At 41.4% G+C, this 22305-nt stretch overlaps 1 protein-coding gene across 1 annotated transcript in view; it reads left to right on the top strand.

Moving 5' to 3' along the window:
* rif1 (replication timing regulatory factor 1) overlaps window positions 1-22305 on the top strand; it is a 76643-nt gene that overhangs the window by 8728 nt on the left and 45610 nt on the right. The window contains exons 2-9 of the mRNA XM_078227933.1: window positions 2182-2310; window positions 5791-5869; window positions 9264-9360; window positions 10267-10397; window positions 12264-12355; window positions 15569-15758; window positions 16513-16605; window positions 18679-18817. Coding sequence (XP_078084059.1) covers window positions 2198-2310; window positions 5791-5869; window positions 9264-9360; window positions 10267-10397; window positions 12264-12355; window positions 15569-15758; window positions 16513-16605; window positions 18679-18817 — 934 coding nt within the window. The 5' untranslated portion in view covers window positions 2182-2197. The remainder of the gene's footprint in view (window positions 1-2181; window positions 2311-5790; window positions 5870-9263; window positions 9361-10266; window positions 10398-12263; window positions 12356-15568; window positions 15759-16512; window positions 16606-18678; window positions 18818-22305) is intronic.

The following is a 22305-nucleotide window of genomic DNA, read 5'->3' as shown; positions in this document are numbered from 1 at the left end:
GATTACCGAGGTTATTTTCTTCTAAGCTATAATGCCTCTGATTCTTACCTGCAACCATGGCAACTGAGGACAATATTATGGGAATATCACTGCCTTGAAGCTCCCCTCCAAGTCTCAAACTATCCAGACTCGGATGTATGTTCCATCGTTGTTGAGGAACAGCATCACAGGGGCTGTCGTGGTTTAAGGAAAAGGCCCACCCAGATACCTCATTAAATTTGAAAGCTCCTAAGGACTGTAAGGACAGTCAGACTATCAAATTAATTGAGAATTCACAGCAGAGTAGGAACCTGTTTGTCCTAATCGTGCTGGTTCTTCAGTGGAACAGTCCAAGTCCCTCTCGCTCCTCTCGTCATTTATCTTCCTCTTTACCGATTTGTCTGCTGCTTGAGTCTACTCCAGCAAAGAACATGACATGCCATGACAGCATCTGACGTCTGCAACCACTCGATGACATCTGCAACTACACCCAAGTGGACCCCTCCACTTTGTCCCCTCTAGGAAAGATCTCTAATTGTTCAACTTTGATCAAATGGCTGAAATAATAACTTATTTTCTGTATCTCACTCTTTCGAGTTCTTTTTGCTCTTTTCAAAACCACTTCACCTGTTATTGTCTGAAAATGAAATTTTTAGCATACTTATTAGCATTTTCTTCCAGAAAGCTTTACTTATTGGCTGGGTTTCAGAGGCATGCAGGAAAGCGGACAGAATGTAGTATCTTGAGTTTTTGTTTTGTTACAAGCTTGTCCTTTAAATGGACCAATAGTTATTCCACATGAGGTGGTAATTTTAAAAACTTTTTTATGTCAGAAGGCTGTAAGACTGTTGGAAACTTAAACTTGTTCTTTTTCTTTAAGAAAGTGCAGTGGTTTTTGCTCAATTATTCTCTCCGAACCATTTGCTGGAAATAACTTTTACTGTTCCCCCGCAACTCCCTCCATCAGAGTGACCATTGTCAATGACTTTTCCTAAATCAAAGGAAATTGTCTTTTCCTGTTTACTTCAAGCTCTTTGTAATTTTACGTACATAAGAAATAAGAGCTGGAGTAGGTCATTGAGCTCACTACACCATTCAGTGAGACCATGGCTGATCTACTTAAAACCGTTTTCCTGCACTATCCCCATTTCCCTTGATTTTAATATGTAGAAATCTATGAATCTCAGCCTTGAATATATTCAACAGCTGAGCTGCCTCAGTTCTCTGGGACAGAGATTTCCAAACATTCACCACTCTCCGAATGAAGAAATTCCTCCTTACCTGAGATATAAATGGCCTGCTCCTTATTCTGAGACTCTGACCCGTGATTCTATACCCTCTCCCCACAACCATGGGAAAGATCCTTCCTGTTTCTACCCTGTCGAGTCCGCTAAGAATTTTGTATGTGTGAATGACATCACATATCATTTTTCCAAATTACTGAGAATAAAGGCCCAAAATAGACAACTAATAACTTTATCTTGGTGGTCTTTGTGACAGTTGAAATGGTCTGAAGTATCTCATCACCATATTTTAACAGCCTGGGTATCTGAATCTAAGCTTCTCTGGCCTTTCTACAATTGAAAAAAAACAGTATTCGAGTAGTAGTTAGTAGTTTCATCATTGTTTTGTGCACATCTATTGCAAACTTCTTTGCTCTTGTACTACTTAGATAAGTTACCAAAAACCAAAACGTTAGTCTTTTTGTTGCTACCAATATTCCCACCTTTGTGGAATTGTGTGTTTACGTATATCTTGGGGTTTCTGCTAACTGCTAAATCTAGGATCCTAATATTTAAAATGAGAGGAGAATCTTAAATATACAAACTCAGATTTGGCCAATTAACAGTAGGCAAAGTTAAGAAGTACTTGGCCAATGTGGTGACTTTTAGTTCTTCAACTTCCTCACACTCGGTCTTCATGATTGAATGTCTATTTCCTGGCCACAAAATTCTGTTCTTACGGTTCATAACAAAAACATGTGTTTTAACTTTAAAATGTACTTACATTGATTTGTTAGTGGTATATAATTGTAGTGTAGGAATTTAAATTATAAGCATAAATTTATCAAGACTTCTTGAAATCGTTTCGGTTTATAACTTTGTTAGATTGGGAATCAAAACAGAAGCAAAATCAAAATGCTACAAATATTTGAAATGGGAAGCTAGATAAACACCCTTTTTTTTACCTCTACCCCTACAGAATTGCCAGCAGAAGAATGATGGCTGCTGCTCACCCAGCAGTTACTGGTTTGCTGCCGCTGTTGGAAACCTTGGAAGACTCATCGATTTCGTCCACAGAGCAAGTGGATGCCTATCTTACCATTTCCAGGTTGGCATATAAAGCATTTCACCAGTGTGACTTGGTTGGCCTTCTGATGTGTCAATTCATTCATGGGATATGGGCATTGCTGGCTAGGCCAGCATTAATTGCCCCTGGGAAGGTATTAGTGAGCTGCTTCTTGACCTGCAGTCCATATGGTGTAGGTACACCCACAGTACTTTTAGGGAGGGAGTTTCAAGATTTTGACTCAGCACGAAGAAACGTTGATATATTTCCATGTCAGGGTGGTGTTGGGCTTGGAGGGTGATGGAATGCCTGCCACTGCCGTCCTTGTGGGTGGTGGGTTTTAAAGATGCTGTCTAAGAGCCTTGTTGAGTTCCTGCAGCGCATCTTGTAGATGGTACACACTGCTGCCATTATATGTTTGTGATGGAGGGAGTGACTGCAGGTGAGGTGCCAATCAAGCAGGCTGCTTTGTCCAGGATGGTGTCAAGCTTCTTGAGGGTTGTTGGAGCTACAATCATCCAGGAAAAAGGAGAGTGTTCCATCACACTCCTGACTTGTCTATCATCTACAAGGCACAAGCTTTGGGGAGTCAGCAGATGAGTTGCTCGCCACAGGATTCCTAGCCTCTGACCTGCTCTTGTAGCCACAGTATTTATGTCTAGTCCGGTTGGGTTTCTGGTCAATAGTAACCCCCAGGATGTTGATAGTGAGGGATTTAGTGATAGTATTGTCAATGAATGCCAAGAGGTGATTGTTATATTCTCATGTTCATTGTCATCTGTGTGGTGCAAATGTTACTTGTCATTTGTCAACGCAAGCTTGGGTATTATCCAGGTTGTGCTGCATTTGGACATGGACTGCTTCAGTATCTGTGCAGTCGCGAATGATGCTGAACATTGTGCAATCACTAGCAAACATCCCCACTTTTGGCCTTATGATGGGAGATGGACATCGATGAAGCAGCTGAAAATGGTTGGGCCCATGACACAACCCTGAGGAACTCCTGCAATGATGTCCCGGAACTGAGATGTTAGACCTCCAGCAAAGACAACCATCATCCTTTGTGCTAGGTATGACTGCATCCAATGTAGAGTTTTCCCGCTGATTCTCATCGACTCCAGTTTTGCTAAGGCTCTTTGATGCAGCACTCGGTCAAATGTTGCCTTGATGTCAAAGGCAGTAACTCTCCCCTCACCTTTGGAGTTCGGCTCTTTTGTCCATGTTTGAACCAAGGCTGTAATGAGTGACCGTGGTGGAACCCAAACTAAACGTCAATGAGCAGTTTATTGCTAAGCAAGTGCCACTTGATTGCACTGTGAATGACCTCTTTCATCACTTTAACTGATTGGGAATGGATTGATGGGGTGGTAATTAGCTGGGTTGGATTTGTTCTGCTTTTTGCGGACCGGACATAGCTGGGCAGTTTACCACGTTGCCAGGTTGTTACCAATGTGTAGCTATCTAGAACAGCTTGGCTAGGGATGCGGCAAGTTCTGGAGCAGAAGCCTTCAGTACTGTTACTGGAATATTAATGGTGCCCATAGTCTCTGCAGAATCCAGTGCCTTCAGCTGTTTCTTGGTATCATGTGGCCTGAATTGATTGCTGATATTGGAGACCTCCAGAGGAGGCTGAGTTGGATCATCCACTTCGCACTTCTGCCCACCACCTCCCCCCTGGCCTCGACTACTTTCCGTGGTAGTGAATTCCACAGATTCAGTGTTCTGGGTGGAGAAATTCTCCTCACCTCAATCCTAAAATGTGATCTGTTTGTTGTGGAATCACTGAGCTCTTCTATTGCTTACTGCTTATGCTAATTGGCATTCAAGTAGTCCTTTGTTGTAGCTTCACCAGGTTGACACCTCATTTTTGATTTTGCCTGGTGTTGCTCCTGAAATGCTCTTCTGCACACTTCATTGAACCAGAGTTGATCCCCTGGCTCAGTTGTAATGGCAGAGTGGGGGAACATGCCAGGTCATGAGATTACAGATCGAGGTTGAGTACAATTCTGCTGCTTCTGATGGCCCACAGCCTCTCACGGATGCTCAATCTTGAGTTGCTAGATCCGTTCAAAGTCTATTCCATTTAGCATGGTGGTAGTGCCACACAACACGGTGGAGGGTATCCTCAAGGTGAAGAAGGAACTTTGTCTCCACAAAGACTGTGTGGTGGTCACTTCTGCCACGGACAGATTCGTCTGCAGTAGGCAGGCTGGTGAGAATGAGGTCAAGTCTGTTTCTCCCTCTTATTAGTTCCCTCGCCATCTGCTGCAGACCCAAACTAGCAGCTAATATCCTTTAAGACTTGGCCAATTCAGTCTGTGGGGTGTTACCGAGCCACTCTGGGTGGGAAACTTCAATGTCCACCACCAGGAGTATATTCTGCACCTTTGCCACCGTCTGCTTCCTTCAAATGGTGTTCAACATGGAGGAGTGCTAATTCATCAGTTGAGGGGGCCAGTATGTGGTAATCAGCAGGTTTCCTTGGCCATGTTTGAACCAATGCCATGAAACCTCATAGAGTCCAGAGTCGGTATTGAGTTTTCCTGGGGCCACTCCCTCCCTCATGTCTACATCATTGTGTCAAAAGGTGTTGTACAATGCCTCTGTGTAGTTAGTATGCTGTGTTGTCATCAGTTTGTTTCCAAAGTTTAAAGGACTTGATGGCAGTTAACAGAAGTTAAGAATCTTGCATTAATTGTGTCATTAATGAAATAGCTGAATGTTATTATGGGGATGGCCTAGTGGTATTATCGCTAGACTGTCAATCCAGAAACTCAGCTGTATTCTGGGAACCTTGGTTCGAATCCCGCAGATGGTGGGATTTGAATTCAATAAATAATATCTGGAATTAAGAATCTGCTGATGACCGTGAAACCATTGCCAGAAAAACCCATCTGGTTCACTAATATCCTTTAGAGAAGGAAATCTGTCATCCGTACCTGGTCAGGTCTACATGTGACTCCAGTGCAATAGCAATGTGGTTGACTTTCAACTGCCCTCCAAGGGCAACTAGGGATGGACAATAAATGCTGGCCAGCCAGCGACGCCCATGTTTCATGCATGAGTAAAATAAAAATGATATATGCATGCCTAGTCAATGACGACAATGGATGTAGTTCACTAAAATTGTTTCTGCAGTGACAAGTGCGTTACGTTGGAAGACGTGTTTAAGGTGTCCTCCAAAGGAAACTATACTCCCTGAAAGATGCCTCTTTTTTTTGACAGTGGAACATTGCAGTCCAGAGTTTACATCCGCCAGAAGTGCTAACATACTGCCGTCTCAACACTTGTAAAGCAAATGAGTTTGGGGGGCTGGTGGCTTCGCGACTGCAATGTAAAACTAGCAAAAGAGTGATCCTTGCTGGGAGTCTCATTTAAACCACAAAGATGGTGCTGGATATGCAAATAGTACATGGTTGCTGGTCTGACTGAAATATCTAAACATTTTCATTTCAAAGTCTAAGCCATTCCAGTCATTGTTTATTGATTTAGTAAACTGGTTGAATTTATCCTGTGTTTTAGCCGTCTGAGTGGAGAAGATGGCAAAGAATTTGCTGCTGCAGTTGGCAAACAGTTTACTCGCCTCTGTGAAGTATTTAAGGTAAGTTTATTTTTGCTGATTGAGGTGAAATACTATGATCAAAGCAATGTTAAAGTTATTAGTGTCACAAGTAGGCTAACATAGAACAGTACAGCACAGAACAGGCCCTTCGGCCCAGGATGTTGTGCCGAGCTTTATCTGAAACCAAGATCAAGCTATCCCACTCCCTATCATCCTGGTGTGCTCCATGTGCCTATCCAATAACCGCTTAAATGTTCCTAAAGTGTCTGACTCCACTATCACTGCAGGCAGTCCATTCCACACCTCAACCACTCTCTGCGTAAAGAACCTACCTCTGATATCCTTCCTGTATCTCCCACCACGAACCCTATAGTTATGCCCCCTTGTAATAGCTCCATCCACCCGAGGAAATAGTCTTTGAACGTTCACTCTATCTATCCCCTTCATCATTTTATAAACCTCTATTAAGTCTCCCCTCAGCCTCCTCCGCTCCAGAGAGAACAGCCCTAGCTCCCTCAACCTTTCCTCATAAGACCTCCCCTCCAAACCAGGCAGCATCCTGGTAAATCTCCTCTGCACTCTTTCCAGCGCTTCCACATCCTTCTTATAGTGAGGTGACCAGAACTGCACACAATATTCCAAATGTGGTCTCACCAAGGTCCTGTACAGTTGCAGCATAACCCCACGGCTCTTAAACTCCAACCCCCTGTTAATAAAAGCTAACACACTGTAGGCCTTCTTCACAGCTCTATCCACTTGAGTGGCAACCTTTAGAGATCTGTGGATATGAACCCCAAGATCTCTCTGTTCCTCCACAGTCTTCAGAACCCTACCTTTGACCCTGTAATCCACATTTAAATTAGTCCTACCAAAATGAATCACCTCACATTTATCAGGGTTAAACTCCATTTGCCATTTTTCAGCCCAGCTTTGCATCCTATCTATGTCTCTTTGCAGCCTACAAAAGCCCTCCACCTCATCCACTACTCCACCAATCTTGGTGTCATCAGCAAATTTACTGATCCACCCTTCAGCCTCCTCCTCTAAGTCATTAATAAAAATCACAAAGAGCAGAGGACCAAGCACTGATCCCTGCGGCACTCCGCTAGCAACCTGCCTCCAATCCGAAAATTTTCCATCCACCACCACCCTCTGTCTTCGATCAGACAGCCAGTTACCTATCCAATCGGCCAACTTTCCCTCTATCCCACACCTCCTCAGTTTCATCATAAGCCGACCATGGGGGACCTTATCAAACGCCTTACTAAAATCCATGTATATGACATCACCTCCTCAAAAAATTCTATCAAATTTGTGAGGCACGACTTGCCCTTCACGAATCCGTGCTGACTATCCCAGATTAATCCGCATCTTTCTAAATGGTCGTAAATCCCATCTCTAAGGACCTTTTCCATCAATTTACCAACCACTTACATTAACTTACATTAACATTGCAATGAAGTTACTGTGAAAATCCCCTAATTGCCACACTCTGGCACCTGTTTGGGTACACTGAGGGAGAATTCAGCATGGCCAATGCACCTAACCAGCGAGTCTTTCAGACTGTGGGAGGAAACTGGAGCACTCGGAGGAAACCCACGCAGACACGGGGAGAACATGCAGACTCCGCACAGACAGTGACCCAAGCTGGGGATCAAACCTGTGCAGGCAGCAGTGCTGGTTGCTGTGCCACCCATAGTTTTTCATTGTCTTTTATGGTAGAATTGCTGAAATTGTTTTGATCAAATGTATATTAAATTTTTATTTGCCGGGCACCCCTCTTGCTTTCTTGTTAAGGTTGTGATTTGTAGCTTGTGCCATAGAGAGCATAACTACAGTATATCTGTTTCCAATCAGTTAATTCTTCATTCATCTCAGTTTCCCGAGTAGAAGCACCAGATGTCTCATCATAGAAAGGAACTTTGTGGGGAAAAGAGCCACTGAACTACATTTAATTGCTTTCTGGTAGATAGGTGTAAAAGCAGCTTGATTGGGACATCAGAAAAAGTTGTTTCCCTCTCGCCAACGTAAAAATTCAAAGTTATGTTTGGAAAAGCTTTGCAAAATACCCACAGAGATTTTGCGCGCTTTATTTATATAGGGCTCAAGGTTGAAAAAAAAGGTGGGTTTCCAACTGCTGTTACTGGGGTCTGTCATTAGGTGAGGACAGCAATATGAAGTTGTAACTTTTTAACTAAAAAAAAGAAAATGAGTGCGCATAGTTTTTTCTCTCCAGAACTTATTATGATTTTAAAGAACAGAGTATTGAGAGCTGTAGGTTTGGATCTTTGAGATTGCCTTGATGGCATGCAATTGATTTTCCAATACTTTATATTCCCACGTGCCTTGTTAAGTGTTACAATTTTGAATGGATCTTAACAAATAGTTTGTAACGTATATACAACAATACAACCAAGCATTTGAGATATTTCAATAAAAGCAAAATTCTGTGGATGCTGAAATAAAAACAGAAAATACTAGATAAACTCAGGTCTGCCAATATCTGTGGAGAGAGAAAAACAGTTAATGTTTTGAGTCCAGATGATTTTAACTGTGCTGAGTTTACCCAGCAGTTTCTGTTTTTGTTACGTGATATTTCTGTTGTCTTGTATGCTGATCATTGAAAATACTCTTCCTGAATCAGTTGAATTTTAAAAATATTTCAGGGTGGTATATTTTCAAATTTGCGATATACTGCAGTTAATCACATTTTTTTGCATTGGGATCCTAACTTTTGAATAATGTCTTTGGAAGGATCATGAGATTCAAATTGGATGTACTATGATACTTGTTTTATTACTATAATGCCTGGCCTGTTCACTATTTGCACATTGCATTTGTTCTCTCGGTTCAGTTTGATAAATATTCTTTTCTTAAATTCGTTGTAAAACTCTTCTGGGGTAACATATAAAACTTTTGAAACTTCTGAATAGTGGGATGTTCTTGAAGGGGTGATGCAGCTTTTTATAAATAACATTTTTGAAATGTCTTGAGTTTCTTCCCATCTTCTTTTCTCACCCCTTTTTTTCTGTCAGCTGACCTAATTAACATTTGTTAGCAATTTGATGCAGTGTTAAACGTAAGAATTGCTACAGTTTTATTCAAAAATGGAATTGGAGAATTTTGAGGGGCAGTGCCCAATGTACTTGTCCTCTATGAATCTGAATCTCTCTGCCTTTATCAAAGTGCTGTGTAGCCCTGAATATGGAATAGCTGCTTTTTTGTTATTCCCCATCTCTCTTTCTCATTACATTTTCCCCCAATCTTGCAGGAGATTTTTATGGATGATATCAATGTAATCTACAGTTCTGCATGTGTCTAAGAGTAATTTTTAGCCTTTTCACCAATTACATATACCTTGCAGTTAAAAGCTTTCTGGTTTGTCATGAAATGTTCCTCAATTTTTACTAAATGCCCTTTTCTTTCAATCAAGACTCATCTTTCAAGCTCAGATTCTGAACTTTGTAATGCAGCACTACAGGCCTTGGGATTCTGTGTTTTTCACAGTAACATTATCGCTGGATTATCAGGTACAGTTCAATAGAAATCAAGTTCATGCGTTTTATTTAAGTCATTGTAAAACTTTAGCAATATATTACGTACCAAATGTGCAGATAATATTCTCTTATGTATATAGAAAACTTCTGATGAGCTGCCTCATCCTCCTCCTTCCTTTCCGCGAGCCAATCTGGCCAACTTTTCCTCTTAATATTCACCCTGCTCAAACCTCTAATTTTGTATTTTCCTAATTTCTCATAATCTCCCCATATGCCCCTTCTGACCATATCTTGTCATTGAGACTCGCCTCTTGCTCCCTCGATCCTAATTGCATTAAACAATTGTACGCCCAAAGCCACCCACCCCGGTCTTGTTTTAACCAATATTGATAATGGCTCTCTCTACACGGTATAATCTCTCCTTGCTACAGTAACTGATTCCTTAACTGATAAGGCAATGTCTCCTCCTCTTTTACCCCCTCCTCTGTCTCATCTGAAGATTCTATATCCCAAAATTTCAATAATGTCATCTGAATTTGCCCTTGCCTCAGCTCCTCTGCTGCTGCTACAACTCGCATTCATGCTTTCATTGCTTGTAGACTTGACTATTCCTACCTGGTCACTCAAATTCCATCCTCCAAACCTTTGGTGTCGGCCATGGTTTCGTTGAATGGCAGACCAGGCTCCAATAGGCTGAATGGCTTACTCTCCTTATTTCTTATGTTCCTATGTGAATTGCCTTGATGTTTTATTGTGTTAAAGGCACTATGTAAATATAAGTTGTTGTAACCTGATGTCAAAGTGATTAACTATCTTCAAATCCTGCTGTGAAATTTTCAGTTCCCTGGTGTAAATGATCTTGTACTATGGCAGTACGTAATACTATAATTTGCTTTTGGCGTTAACCTCCAAATGATTTTTCTTGCATTTCCCCTGCAGAACTTGAAGTTAGACAGTTGATTACGACACTCTGTGATATTGCAGTCAAATCATCTGATAAGAACACATGTACCAGAGCACTTTGGGTTATATCGAAGCAGAGCTTTTGTGCAGAGGTGGTTGAGAAGGAGGTGAGTTTTGCTGCAGATATTGCTGTGTGTTCATAACTACTGTCTGCTGATGTGCAACAGCATACCCACGTTAAAAGATGTCCCGCAACTGGCACCTGTGGGAAACCAGCACACTCCCCACATAGATAAGCCCTGCTGCGAGGGTCGATGGAGACAGGATTGTGGGTTCGGGAAGTCCCCAGCTTTGGACTGGCACATTGGCACTGGAGTTTGATTCAGCTGCCTCGCTCTTGGAAGAGGAACAGAAGATCATTTTGGCAGTTTTCTCTGTGACTGAGCAGCCCCCTTCAGGATCCGCTGTGCTCCCCCTGCTTGGGGAAAGGGTTAGAAAAGATGCCCTAAAAATAGTTTGTTCCATCACCAACCTGGCTGGAAAATCGCATCCAGTAGGCTCATCTACCTGTAGTAAGAAAATCAAAGTTAAATTTAATTTCAGAACCTGGAATGTACAAATCCTCATGGATAAAGAGCAAAACAATTGACCGGAATGGAGAGCTGCCTTTGTTGCCCAAAAACATTGATGGGCAACAACCTCCAAGAGATCTGAAGAGCAGGCGAAGGGCAGCTGAGTGACAATGACGATGGTTGCACCTACATTTAGAGAGGTAAACCCAAGGATCAGCCCAGGATGCATGGAATTGGATTCCCCATCAAGAATGATCTCCAGTCCAAGGACCCATCTCATCTCCTGAAAACTCTTGCCAAGTGATGTCATCTTAATGTGCAGTGAGCACATTAAGTTGACAATTCAGTGCAGCACTTGAGAAACTGTTGCACTGTCAGAAGGTCCTGTCTTTTTGGATGAAGTGGTAAACCAAAGCCCCATTACGATTCTGGTCAATGTTTTTCTCCACAAACACCAGTAGAAACAAACTGGAATTTTATCTTGGTTGCTGTTTGTAACTTGTGTGCAAACTGGCTACCGTGCTTATTAAAACATTTCAATGTAATCCTTTGATTTAGGGCATTCCCAGCATGCAATACAATACAATATAAATGCAAGTTCTAATACATGAACATACTTTGTGCCACCAAAAATTAGATCAATCTCAACTGTAACGTTAATTGGCAATGTCGGGTATGGACCTCTGCAGTCTGCCTTAAATACTGCTCTTGTAACTTGCTCAGTCACTTCCCATTATCTCATTTTGAATATTCATAATTATATAGAGAAAGATTAAGGAGGGACTGGGTTCCATGGTTGGTTGTATGCCATAGGAAAGTGATGCTGAGCTTTTCACTGAGGAAAATATTATAATGACGTTAGGGTGGCACAGTGGTTAGCACTGTTGCCTCACAGCTCCAAGGACCCGGGTTCAGTTCTGGCCTCAGGTCACTGTGTGTGGAGTTTACATGTGCTCTCAGTGTCTGCATGGATTTCCTCCGAGTGCTCCAGTTTCCGCCCACACTCCAAAGATGTGCAGGTTAGGTGGATTGCCCATGTTAAATTGCCCCTTAGTGTCAGGGGGAACAGCAGGGTGAATGCATGTGGTTGCGCGGATGGGGCTTGGGTGGAATTGTCGGTGCAGGCTCGATGCGGCAAATGACTTCCTTCTGTACTGTGATTCATCCATTATCCTGAAATATTTCTATTAAATTAATGGCTTGTGAGCTTATTGGTAGTGTATTAGAGCTGGTTGTTAGCTGCTTTAATTATTGGTCAGTTGTTAACAAAATTGTTTCAGTGTCTACATTTATAGCATGAATGCAACCTCAAACTTCAGTTTGCACTATTTATTCAGTGATGACTCTTTAAAATGACACTAATTTTAACTTTTTCTGTACTTTTCTGGATTTTTTTTTGTCTCCGCGCATTAAGTGTTGACAAGTTGACCAAACTGCTCATGAGCTTTGTTTTCGTATTAGGTTCAAAATGTACTTACAGCAATGGAAACAATATTAACTCGAGATCAACAGTCAATGGTCATTGAACATGAAGCCTTAAATCTTATTGTAAGGTAAGTGTGAATCAAAGTGAAATTATTCACAAATTTATACATTTTAAAAAGTAACTTCATTGCAAAGTAAGGAGGTACTGTTATGTGCATTCTGGAGAGCAGGAGCTTTGCGTTGGTTCTGTGATTTACTGGAATATTAGTTCCAACAGACCCATATTCATTTGAAATGTGTTTTACTAAATGGGAAGATTTCCCTTATTCGAGATATATATTCGTTCAAACCATGATGTTGCAAATTTTTTTTTGTACTTTTCCAATTCAATCAAATCAAATCCAATTCAGAGTCTCAACAAGTTGAGACATTTCCGATCCAGGCTGACAAGACAGGGCAAGCGACCAAATTACCCTGTCCTGTGAACATGATCAAGAGAAATCCCTTAAGTTAATTGGTTTGCTATCTGCAGTGGCTTCATAGTTAACTTCTTTAAAGATTAAAAATTATCTTCTGAAAGCAGTATAATATTTGTGTCTTGCATTAAATAAAGACTTGTTTGCATTTAAACCATGTTGTGCGCATTTTTCTATTTTGAAAACAAGACTGGCAATTAATGTCTCAGTTTTATTGATTGATCGTAGTTTTCAAACTATTGCTATAAATAGATTTGTCAGATACACAGAAAAATGGCAAATTGAATTCAACCTGGAAAAGTGAGGTGACGCACTTGAGAAGTTCAAACAAGGCGAAGGGTTACACAATAAATGGAAGCATACTGGAGAGGTGTAGAGGTTGGAGTGAATGTCCACAGATCCCCAAAGGTAGCATGCCAGGTCATTAAGGTGGTGAAGGAAGTATATGTAATCTTTTCTTGTTTTAGCTGAGGCGCATAATATCAGAACAGCGGGTCATGCAGGAGCTATATAAAACATTATTTAGGCTACAACTTGAGTATTGTGTGCAGTTCCGGTCTCCTCATTACAGAAAAGATGTGATTATATTGGAGAGAATATAGAGGAGATTTACAAGGATGTTCTTGGGGCTGCGGGGAAACATTAGGTGCCCGCATGCGCGCGCACACTACATCAGCTACTGATTTTTGCCAGCTTAGGATGTGACAGGTTTGACTGTGTTGAAATGGTCTATTCTGAGCATGACTTCCTCTTATGTTTGAGAATTTCTAAGTTCGTCAATAAGAGAAGCATTGAGAACAGACATTTCCACATAACCAGGCCTACAACATGTGCACTTTAGCTGATGAGAACCTGAAGCATTGTCTTGGAAGAGATTAGCCAAAGGTATGAAAATGTAACACTTTTTAATTGAAAATCACTTCACTAGCTTACAATTATAAAGCACCTAATGTGGCAAGATGTTTCAAGGCATTGAACAAGTGATCTCAATGGAAGCATTTTTGACGCCTAGCCACAGATGTCAAGTGATGTCAATCATCCCTCATCACCCTTTGTCTAATCAAAGAAATAGATTTTAAGGAGAATGCTAAAACAGAGGCAGAATGGAAATTCCAAAGCTTGGGACCAAGGCAATCTAAAACATTTCCTACCAGTGATGTAATGATTGAAATTGAGGTGCACAAGAGGCCGAAATTGGAGAAGTGCAGTGATCTCATATGTTTTGAGGGGCTGCAAGGAAATTATAGAAATGGTACCACGGAGGGATTGGAAAGCAAAAGATGCAAATTTTAAAATTGAAATTGTCAGAATGGGAGTTACTGTTGGTCAGCAAGCATGGGGTGATAGATGAATAAGACTTGTAATACGTCCAGATATTGGGAGCTAAGTTTTGGATGACTCCAGTTTATGGAAGACGGAAGGCCAGCCATGCGAGTGATAAAATAATCAAGTCTCGAGTTAACAAAGACATGGGTGAGAGTTTCAGCACCAGACCACCTGAGGCATTGTGGGAATCTAGCGACGTTATGGAAGCTAAGTAGGTGATTTTGGCAGGTGATGTGGTCTGGAGTTTGTATCTTGGATCAACACGATACCAAGGTTTTGAATGGACTTCAGGCAGTTTGTCAAGGCTGAAAACTGAGGTTGTGACTTAGAACAAAATCAATAATTTCAGTCTTCCCAATATTTAGTTGGAGAAAAGTTCAGCTCCTCTAAAATTGGATTGCGCACTAGCAGTGTGACATAGGGGACGGTGAAGGGGGACAAGTGAAAAGGCCCAGAGAGGAATTGCGCAATAAAGTGGAGTGTCATTGGCATATATGAGGAAACTGATGTTTTCTAATTAGATTGCCATGGGATAGCATGTAGATGAGAAAATAAAGGGGGCCAATGATAGATTTTTGGGGGACTCCAGAGAAAACAGTGCAGGAGTTGGAAGAGAAGACTTTGCAAATGATTCTGTTGCAACCATTCAATAAAGAAGAATGGAACCAAGCCAAATGCTGTTCCACCCAGCTAGGCAATGGAAGAGAGGTGTTACAGAACAGTGGTATGGTCAACTTGTCTTGAAGATTGTAGGTAAGTTGAGAAGGACGAGGAGGGATGATTGATCAGAGAATGTTACTTGTGACTTTGATCAAGGCAGTTTCAGCACAGTGATGGGACTGGAAACCAGATTGAAGAGACTCAACCATTGAATTGTGGGGAAAAGGGCAGATGTGGGTGACGACTTTAAGGTGAGAAAGGAATGTTGGAGATGGAACAGGAAAGAGGAGTCCAGGTTGAATTTGTTTTGAAGGGAATGGGGCCAGTTAACAAATTCAAAAGAGAAGTAGCATGGAATAACTTAATATGGTGCAAGATTTTGTAAAGGTACACTGTCAGCCTTGTAAAATTCAGATAATTAGTTAGAAGCTCATCATTGCACTAACTAAATGATGCTTACCGAATAAACTTTAAACCTGATGAGGACACAAATTAAAGATTTTCTTTTTAGGATTTCTGGTCTTCTGAAAGATTTAATGCCAGTCACAAAAGAAACATTAAATATTATAATTGTATTTTCAAATTAATGTCTGAGCAGCAGCAGTAAGACATTATGATGTATGTTTTAAATCAAAATGTGTTCAGCAGTCTCCTGACAGTGAATATTTTTGTTGAGATTTTAAAAAATATATTCAAAAGTTGGAAGTTCTATTGGAAGCTCATGGTAAGTGGCTCAGCCAGGCAAAGTTTTAATACCTATATGATATTTGTGGCGATAAAAGATTTTGTGGGAGAGATCTTCAAGTGCAGTGACATGTGTTTATAAATGAGGAAAACTTTCTGTGAGTAGTTCTTAACTTTTATTTCTCCTGTTTTAAGGCTGGTAGAGCAGACACCTGTTCAGATGGGAGAAAATGCTGTTCAATGGGCCAAACTAGTACTTCCTCTTGTAGTTCATTCAGCCCCCAAAGTACGGTTACGGGCCGCAACAGCTCTGGAAATGGGGCTACCACTTCTACTTCAAAAGCAACCAGAAGTAGCAAGCATAATTGAGCCCCTAATGATTTCAGTAAGTATGAGAATACGAACATTTGTCATTTTGTCTTTTTTTTTAATGTACTGGAATTTCAAAGCCTTTTTAGTTTACTAATTTTTCTTTTTTTGTGATTATCTCACATCTGCTTTAGTTAACATGTCAATCCACTGCCAAAAGGTGTGAACTTGTTGTTTTTTTCCTTTGTTGCTATTTTAGCTGGCATGTTTTGGCATGCGTGAATCATTCTGTCAACTGTGGCTCACTGATGACCCTCATGCCTTTTGAGACAGAAGGTTGTGGGTTCAAGTCCCACTCCAGAGACCTGAGCTTAAATCTACATACACACTCCACCTTACTTGGGAACATGGTGCATCCTTGAAGATTCAATTTTTCAGATGAGGTGTTTAATCTGAGCCCTTGTCTGCAGGGTAGATGTACCTAATTCTATGCCAATATTTCAAAAGAGCATGAGAGTTCTGTCTGGTATCTTGATCAATATTTACCCCTCGCTCAACATCAGATTTTTTTTTATATATGTAAAAAGTCATTATATTGCTGTTTGAGGAACTTTGCTGTAGGCACATTGGTTTTTTACTATGGGGAATTACATCCACAGATCAGATATTGTCTCCTGAGCTATAAGACTCTCTGGGAAACAAGGTACAGGTCAATGCCTCTGCCTTTATTGTAGGTTAGCAAGTTGGTGCAACAGATCCATCTTCTGTACCTTTATTAAAAAAGCAAAGGAATGTAATCTTAAATGTTCCAATATTTCATTTTGTTTCAGAAAATGATTCCAGAACTCCAGAAACTCTTCACAACAAAAAATGAAACTTATGTGTTGAAATTGTGGCCCCTCTTTGTGAAATTGTTGGGAAAGGTAAGATTATCCTAGGCACTGCCTCCAAATAGATGATGAAATGATAGGAAAGAGATATAGCCTTTATAGTTTAAATTAATTGCAAAGTAGATTATGTTGTTCAAAGCTGTTAATACAATTAATCCATGAGAATATATTTCTGTAGAATATTTGAAGTTAAGAACATAAATAGGGGCATGAGTAGACCATGGAGCCCATCGAACCTGCTCCCCTATTCTATACAATTCCTTTCCAACTCCCCTTATCCCTTCATACTTCAACTTTAAATAAGTACATAATGAGGCATCCACAACCCTCAGGTAGAGAATTCCAAGGAATCGCAACGCTCTGAGTGAAAGTTTCTCATCTTGGTCTTAAATGGGCAGTCCATAATCCAGAAACTCTGCCTCCTTGTTCTAGATTCTAGATTCAACAGCCATGGAAAATAATCTCTGTATCTACCCTTTTAAGCCCCTGGAAAATCTTGAATATTTCAATGAGATCACCCTTCATTCTTCTAACCTCCAAAGGGTATAGGCCCAATTTACCCCTCCTCTCATTATAGGACAACCGCCTCACCCCAGGATTCAATCTAGTAAACCTTTGCTGCACTGCCTACAATGCTCGTGTATCCTTCAAATATAGGACCAAAACTGCACCCAGTTAGTATGGTTTCAAAAAGGCCCTGTACAATTGTAGCAAGAATTCCTTATTCTTGCACTCCAATCCCCTTTTTCAGTAAAGGCCAAGACATTCGAGAAAAATACTGAACCTAGAAATGTACGATAAATAGATCTTATTCCTTGAAAGGGAAAGGGGTTAAATCTGTAAGTAACATCATTTCAGTGTTGTACTTTATTTTTCTCTAGTGACGTATCATTTTAGTCTCTTAATTGAAAGCTGAGGATGGGATATATTTGTCCATCTGTTATAACATGAGTTAGTGTTAAGTACCAAACCATTAAATATCTCCCTTGAAGGTAGTTTTTTTAATTTGTTGTTGAGATATGGGCTTTACTGTAGGTAAGGCCAGTATTTATTGCCTGTCCCCAAGTGCCCTTGAGAAGATGATGGTTCACCACCATCTTGAACTGCTGCAGTTCAAGTGGTTTAGCACCCACGGTGATTTTTTTTTGAAGTAGGCTTACATGAAACTAAGTGGCTTGCTATGCCATTTCAAGAGGACAGCTAAGAGTCAACCATGTTGCTATGGATCTGGAGTCTCAGCACAGTTGGTGGATTTCCATCCTTGCAGGGCATTAGGGAGCCAGAGAGTGGTTTTTATGACAATCTGGTGGGTTCATGACCATTATTAATGAGATTGGCATTTTATTCCAGACTTATTCATTGTTTTTTTAAGTTGCACCAACTGCTATTTTGGGATTTGAACCCAAGCCTCCAGATGATTAATCTGAACCTCTTGATTACTAGTCCAGCGACATTATATTATGCTACTGGCCTCTTAAATAGGTGACGCGTAAGAGCTTGATATCAAAGAATCCTGGATACCTCTACTCCTGAGCTGTTAATTGGCAGCACAGTTGTTAGCAGTACTGCCTCATAACACCAGGGACCCGGGTTTAGTTTCGGCCTCAGGTGACTGTGTGGAGTTTGCAAATTCTTCCCGTGTCTGCATGGGTTTCCTGCCACAGATCAAATATGTGCTGGTTAGGTGGATTGGCCATGCTAAATTGCCCCTTAGTTTCAGCGAGATTAGCATGGTAAATATGTGGTGTTACGGAGATGGGCTCTGGGTAGGATTTTTGTAAGTGCTGGGCTGAATGGCCTCCTCCTGCACTGTCAGGTTTCTATATTGATAGACAGTTTAATGCCTTTTTTACCTCTGGAACGTGGAATGTACTCACATCTGTTCCAGGCAGGCAAGGAGAATCCACATTCCTTGGCTTTTACTTCAATTGTTTTGGTCTGACGTAAAAACAAAATGCAGATGGTGCTTGCAAATTAAGAAGCATAATTGGGATTACAAAACTGTATCTACTTTTTTTAGACAATGGTCAAACCTAAAGCACAGATTAAACCACAGTTAAATTTATTTCCTCTTAATTTACCAAATTAATCTCTCTTCTGTCCAAGTCATTGCACCGTGGTGGAAGTTTCATTAATTCTCTTCTGCATTTGGAGGAGTTGGGCTTTCGTAGTGGTTCTCCAGTTGTGAAGAAAATAGCTTTCATTGCTTGGAAAAGCTTGATCGATAATTTTGCATTGAATCCTGGTATGTGAAGACTTTATCTATTTTATCTATTACTTTGAGAAATAGATCAGGGTTAGTATTTTTGAAATCTATTGCTTGTATGTTTTTAACCTTTTTATAATTTAAATATTAGAAAATATGAAGTGATAGGTTTTTCCATAACCTTTTTTTCTCCTCTTTTCCCATCTCCCAGCATCAGATTCGGCTCATTATTCCCTGGCAGATATCAATTTTTAAGTGAGGGGGGAAAGAAAAGAGCAAGTTCATACATTCGCATTTCTGGCAGCACTTAGTTCCTTTAAGTGGCTTACGATTCTTTTCCTTTCAATGTGGTTGAAGATCTCTGTTCCCTGAGCACGCCAGCAACTTGTATTTGTGTAGCACCTTCCTCATAAGGAAACATCGCAAGGCGAGGCACTTCACAGGAGCATTATAAAAACAAAGCATGACACTGAGCCACACAAGCAGATATTAGGTCAAGTGACCAAGAGTTTGGTCAAAGAGAGGGGTTTTAAGTGCCTTAAAGGAGGAAAGTTCAGTGGCAGAGGGTTGTCGAGAAGGCATTCCGGAGGCCCAGGCATCCAAAGACACATTTACCAATGATGAAATGATTAAAATTGGTATTGCACAAGAGGCCAGAATTAGAGGAACTAATATCGCAAAGAAAGTTGTTGGGCTGGAGAGGAGATTAAGAGGCAAAGAGGGGTAAGGATATTGAGAGATTTGAAAACCAGGATGTGTGGATCAGCAAGCACATGGGTGAATAGGACTTGCTGCGAGTTAAGACACAGGCAGCAAGCAGTATTTTAGATAAGCTCAAGTTTGTGGGAGACCGGCCAGGGATGTGTTGGAATAGTCAATGTGAGATGTTTCAGAAGCACAAGTCAGGATTTTGACAGCAGATGAACTGAGATATGTGAAGTTTGGCCATGTTTGGAGCTGGAAATAGGCAGTCTTAGAAGTGGGGCGAATATAAAGTTGGAAGTTTACCGTGCGATCACATGTGACATCAATGTTGCAAACAAGATGGTTTAATCTCCAATTGTTGCTCGGGGAGAGATGATTCAATATCTAGGGAATGGAATTCAGTACGAGGGCCAAAAACAATGCTTCAGTCTTCCCAATATTTAATAGGAGGAACTTCCTTCACTATATGTCGGGGAAGACAATTTAGTAACAGTGGTGGTAACTCCGGTTTAGGTGTCATTGGCATATATGTATACATGTCATTTTGGATTATGTTGTCAGGCAGCATTTATGTGAAAAATGTGCAGAAAAAGCAGGAGAAATCCAAGTCAGCCAATTTCCATCAGTCTATTGATCATCAGCAAAGTGAATGAAGGTGTCTTCATTTACTCAACAATAACCTGCTTACTGACGATCAGTTTGGGTTCTGCCAAGGATACGCGGCTCCTTGCACCTCGCACCTCATTACAGGTTTGGTTCAAACATGGGCAAAGAGCTGAACTCGTGAGGTGAGGGTGACTATCCTGACATTAGGGTGGCACATGATCAAGTGTGGCATCAAAGAGCCTAAGCAAGAGAGTGACTGGAGGTAGTGTTCAACGCGCAACCATCTTCAATTGCTTTGTCAATGAACTTCTTGCCATCATAAGATCAGAAGTGGGGTTCCTCATTGACTGCAGTTGTTCAGCACCATTTGCAACGACTCCAATACTGAAGAAATGTGTTCGTATGCAGCAAGTACCATGACGTATTCCATCTTGGGCTGATAAGTGACAAGTAACATTTATGCTACACAAGTGATAGACAATGAACATCTCCCAGTAAGAGGGAACTTGGTTATCTCCCTGTGACATTCAATGGCTTTGCCATTGTGGAATTCCCCACTATCAACATCCTGGGGTTTATTATTGACCTGAAACTGATTTGGACCAGCCATATAAAAACTACTTGAGCAGATATGAGGCTGGGAATTCTGTGGCAAGTATCTCACCTCCTGATTCCCCAAGCTTGTCTGCCAGCCATAAGGCACAAGCCATGTGTGTGATGGAATACTCTGCACTTGCCTGGATGTGTGCAGCTTGAACGACACTCAGAAGCTCAAGACCATCCAGGACAAAGCAGCCTGCTTGATTCCCACTCCATCTGCCACCTTTAAACATTCACACTCTCCATCACTGATGCACAGTGGCAGCAGTGTGTACCATCTACAAAACACACCGCAACAACTCACCAAGGCTCCTTTGACAGCATTTTCCAAACCCACCTAGAAGGATGAGCAGCAAGTAAATGGAAACGCCACCACCTGCAAGTTCCTCTCCAAGCCACGCCATCCTAACTTGGAACTACATCCAGTCCTTTACTGCTAGATCAAAATTCTGGAACTTCCTGCTTAACAGCACTGTGTGCGTACCTGCAGCACATGGACTTCGGTGGTTCAAGAAGTTGGCTCACCACAACCTACTCGAGGGCAATGAGGGATGGGCAATAAATGCTGGCCCAGCTGAAAGACCGTGAAGGGGCATTGGAGGAGGATGGTGTGGTCAGCCATGTCAAAGGCTGCAGCCAGGCCGAGAAAGACAAGGAGGGGAAGTTTACCTTTTTCACCATCACATAGGGTGTCAATTTTGACTTTGATAACAATGGCGTCTGTATTGCAGCAGGGGCAAAAACCTGATTGGAGATGTTCAAACATAGGAGTTCCAGGAAGCAGATTGAGGGAGGTGACAAAAGGCTCCAAGTCTCTGGAGAGGAAAGGGAAATTGCAGATGGGACTGTGGTTTGCAAGTTGGTGGGGGTCAAAGGTTTTCTTTTTGAGGAAAGGGTAAACTACGTGTGGATGAGAGAACATTTGATCCACCTTAATTTGGAAAAATACTTCAGACTTCGATTACAGCATTCAGTTGTGTCTTGGACTATTCTGCTTGGATGTGTGATGTGCATTGCATGTGTTAACTCTTTGGGTGAAGAACAAAGAACGGTACAGCACAGAACAGGCCCTTCGGCCCACGATGTTGTGCCGAGCTTTATCTGAAACCAAGATCAAGCTATCCCACTCCCTATCATCCTGGTGTGCTCCATGTGCCTATCCAATAACCGCTTAAATGTTCCTAAAGTGTCTGACTCCACTATCACTGCAGGCAGTCCATTCCACACCCCAACCACTCTCTGCGTAAAGAACCTACCTCTGATATCCTTCCTGTATCTCCCACCACGAACCCTATAGTTATGCCCCCTTGTAATAGCTCCATCCACCCGAGGAAATAGTCTTTGAACGTTCACTCTATCTATCCCCTGCTGATGGTCTTCCTGAACTTCCTGATGGTCCTATTTTTCATTAGCTTAATTCTCAGTCCCTTAATCCTTCTGTCACTATTGAATTTCTGTGCTGCTTTACTGCCATTTATGTACCTCCTATCCATCTGTCCCTTTCAAGTCCGAGTTTCTTTCTTCATAATTCACTCTGATGCTGGCTGCGAGTACTTTGACTGTTTTGAATATCCCTCTTCCATGTGTGACCAGAACTGGGCACAGCAGTTGAGTAA

Source organism: Mustelus asterias, chromosome 14 (assembly GCF_964213995.1).
Source record: "Mustelus asterias chromosome 14, sMusAst1.hap1.1, whole genome shotgun sequence".
In the NCBI taxonomy this organism is placed as follows: domain Eukaryota; kingdom Metazoa; phylum Chordata; class Chondrichthyes; order Carcharhiniformes; family Triakidae; genus Mustelus; species Mustelus asterias.
Note: the sequence above shows the minus strand (reverse complement) of the source record. Positions and strands in the feature narration are given on the sequence as shown.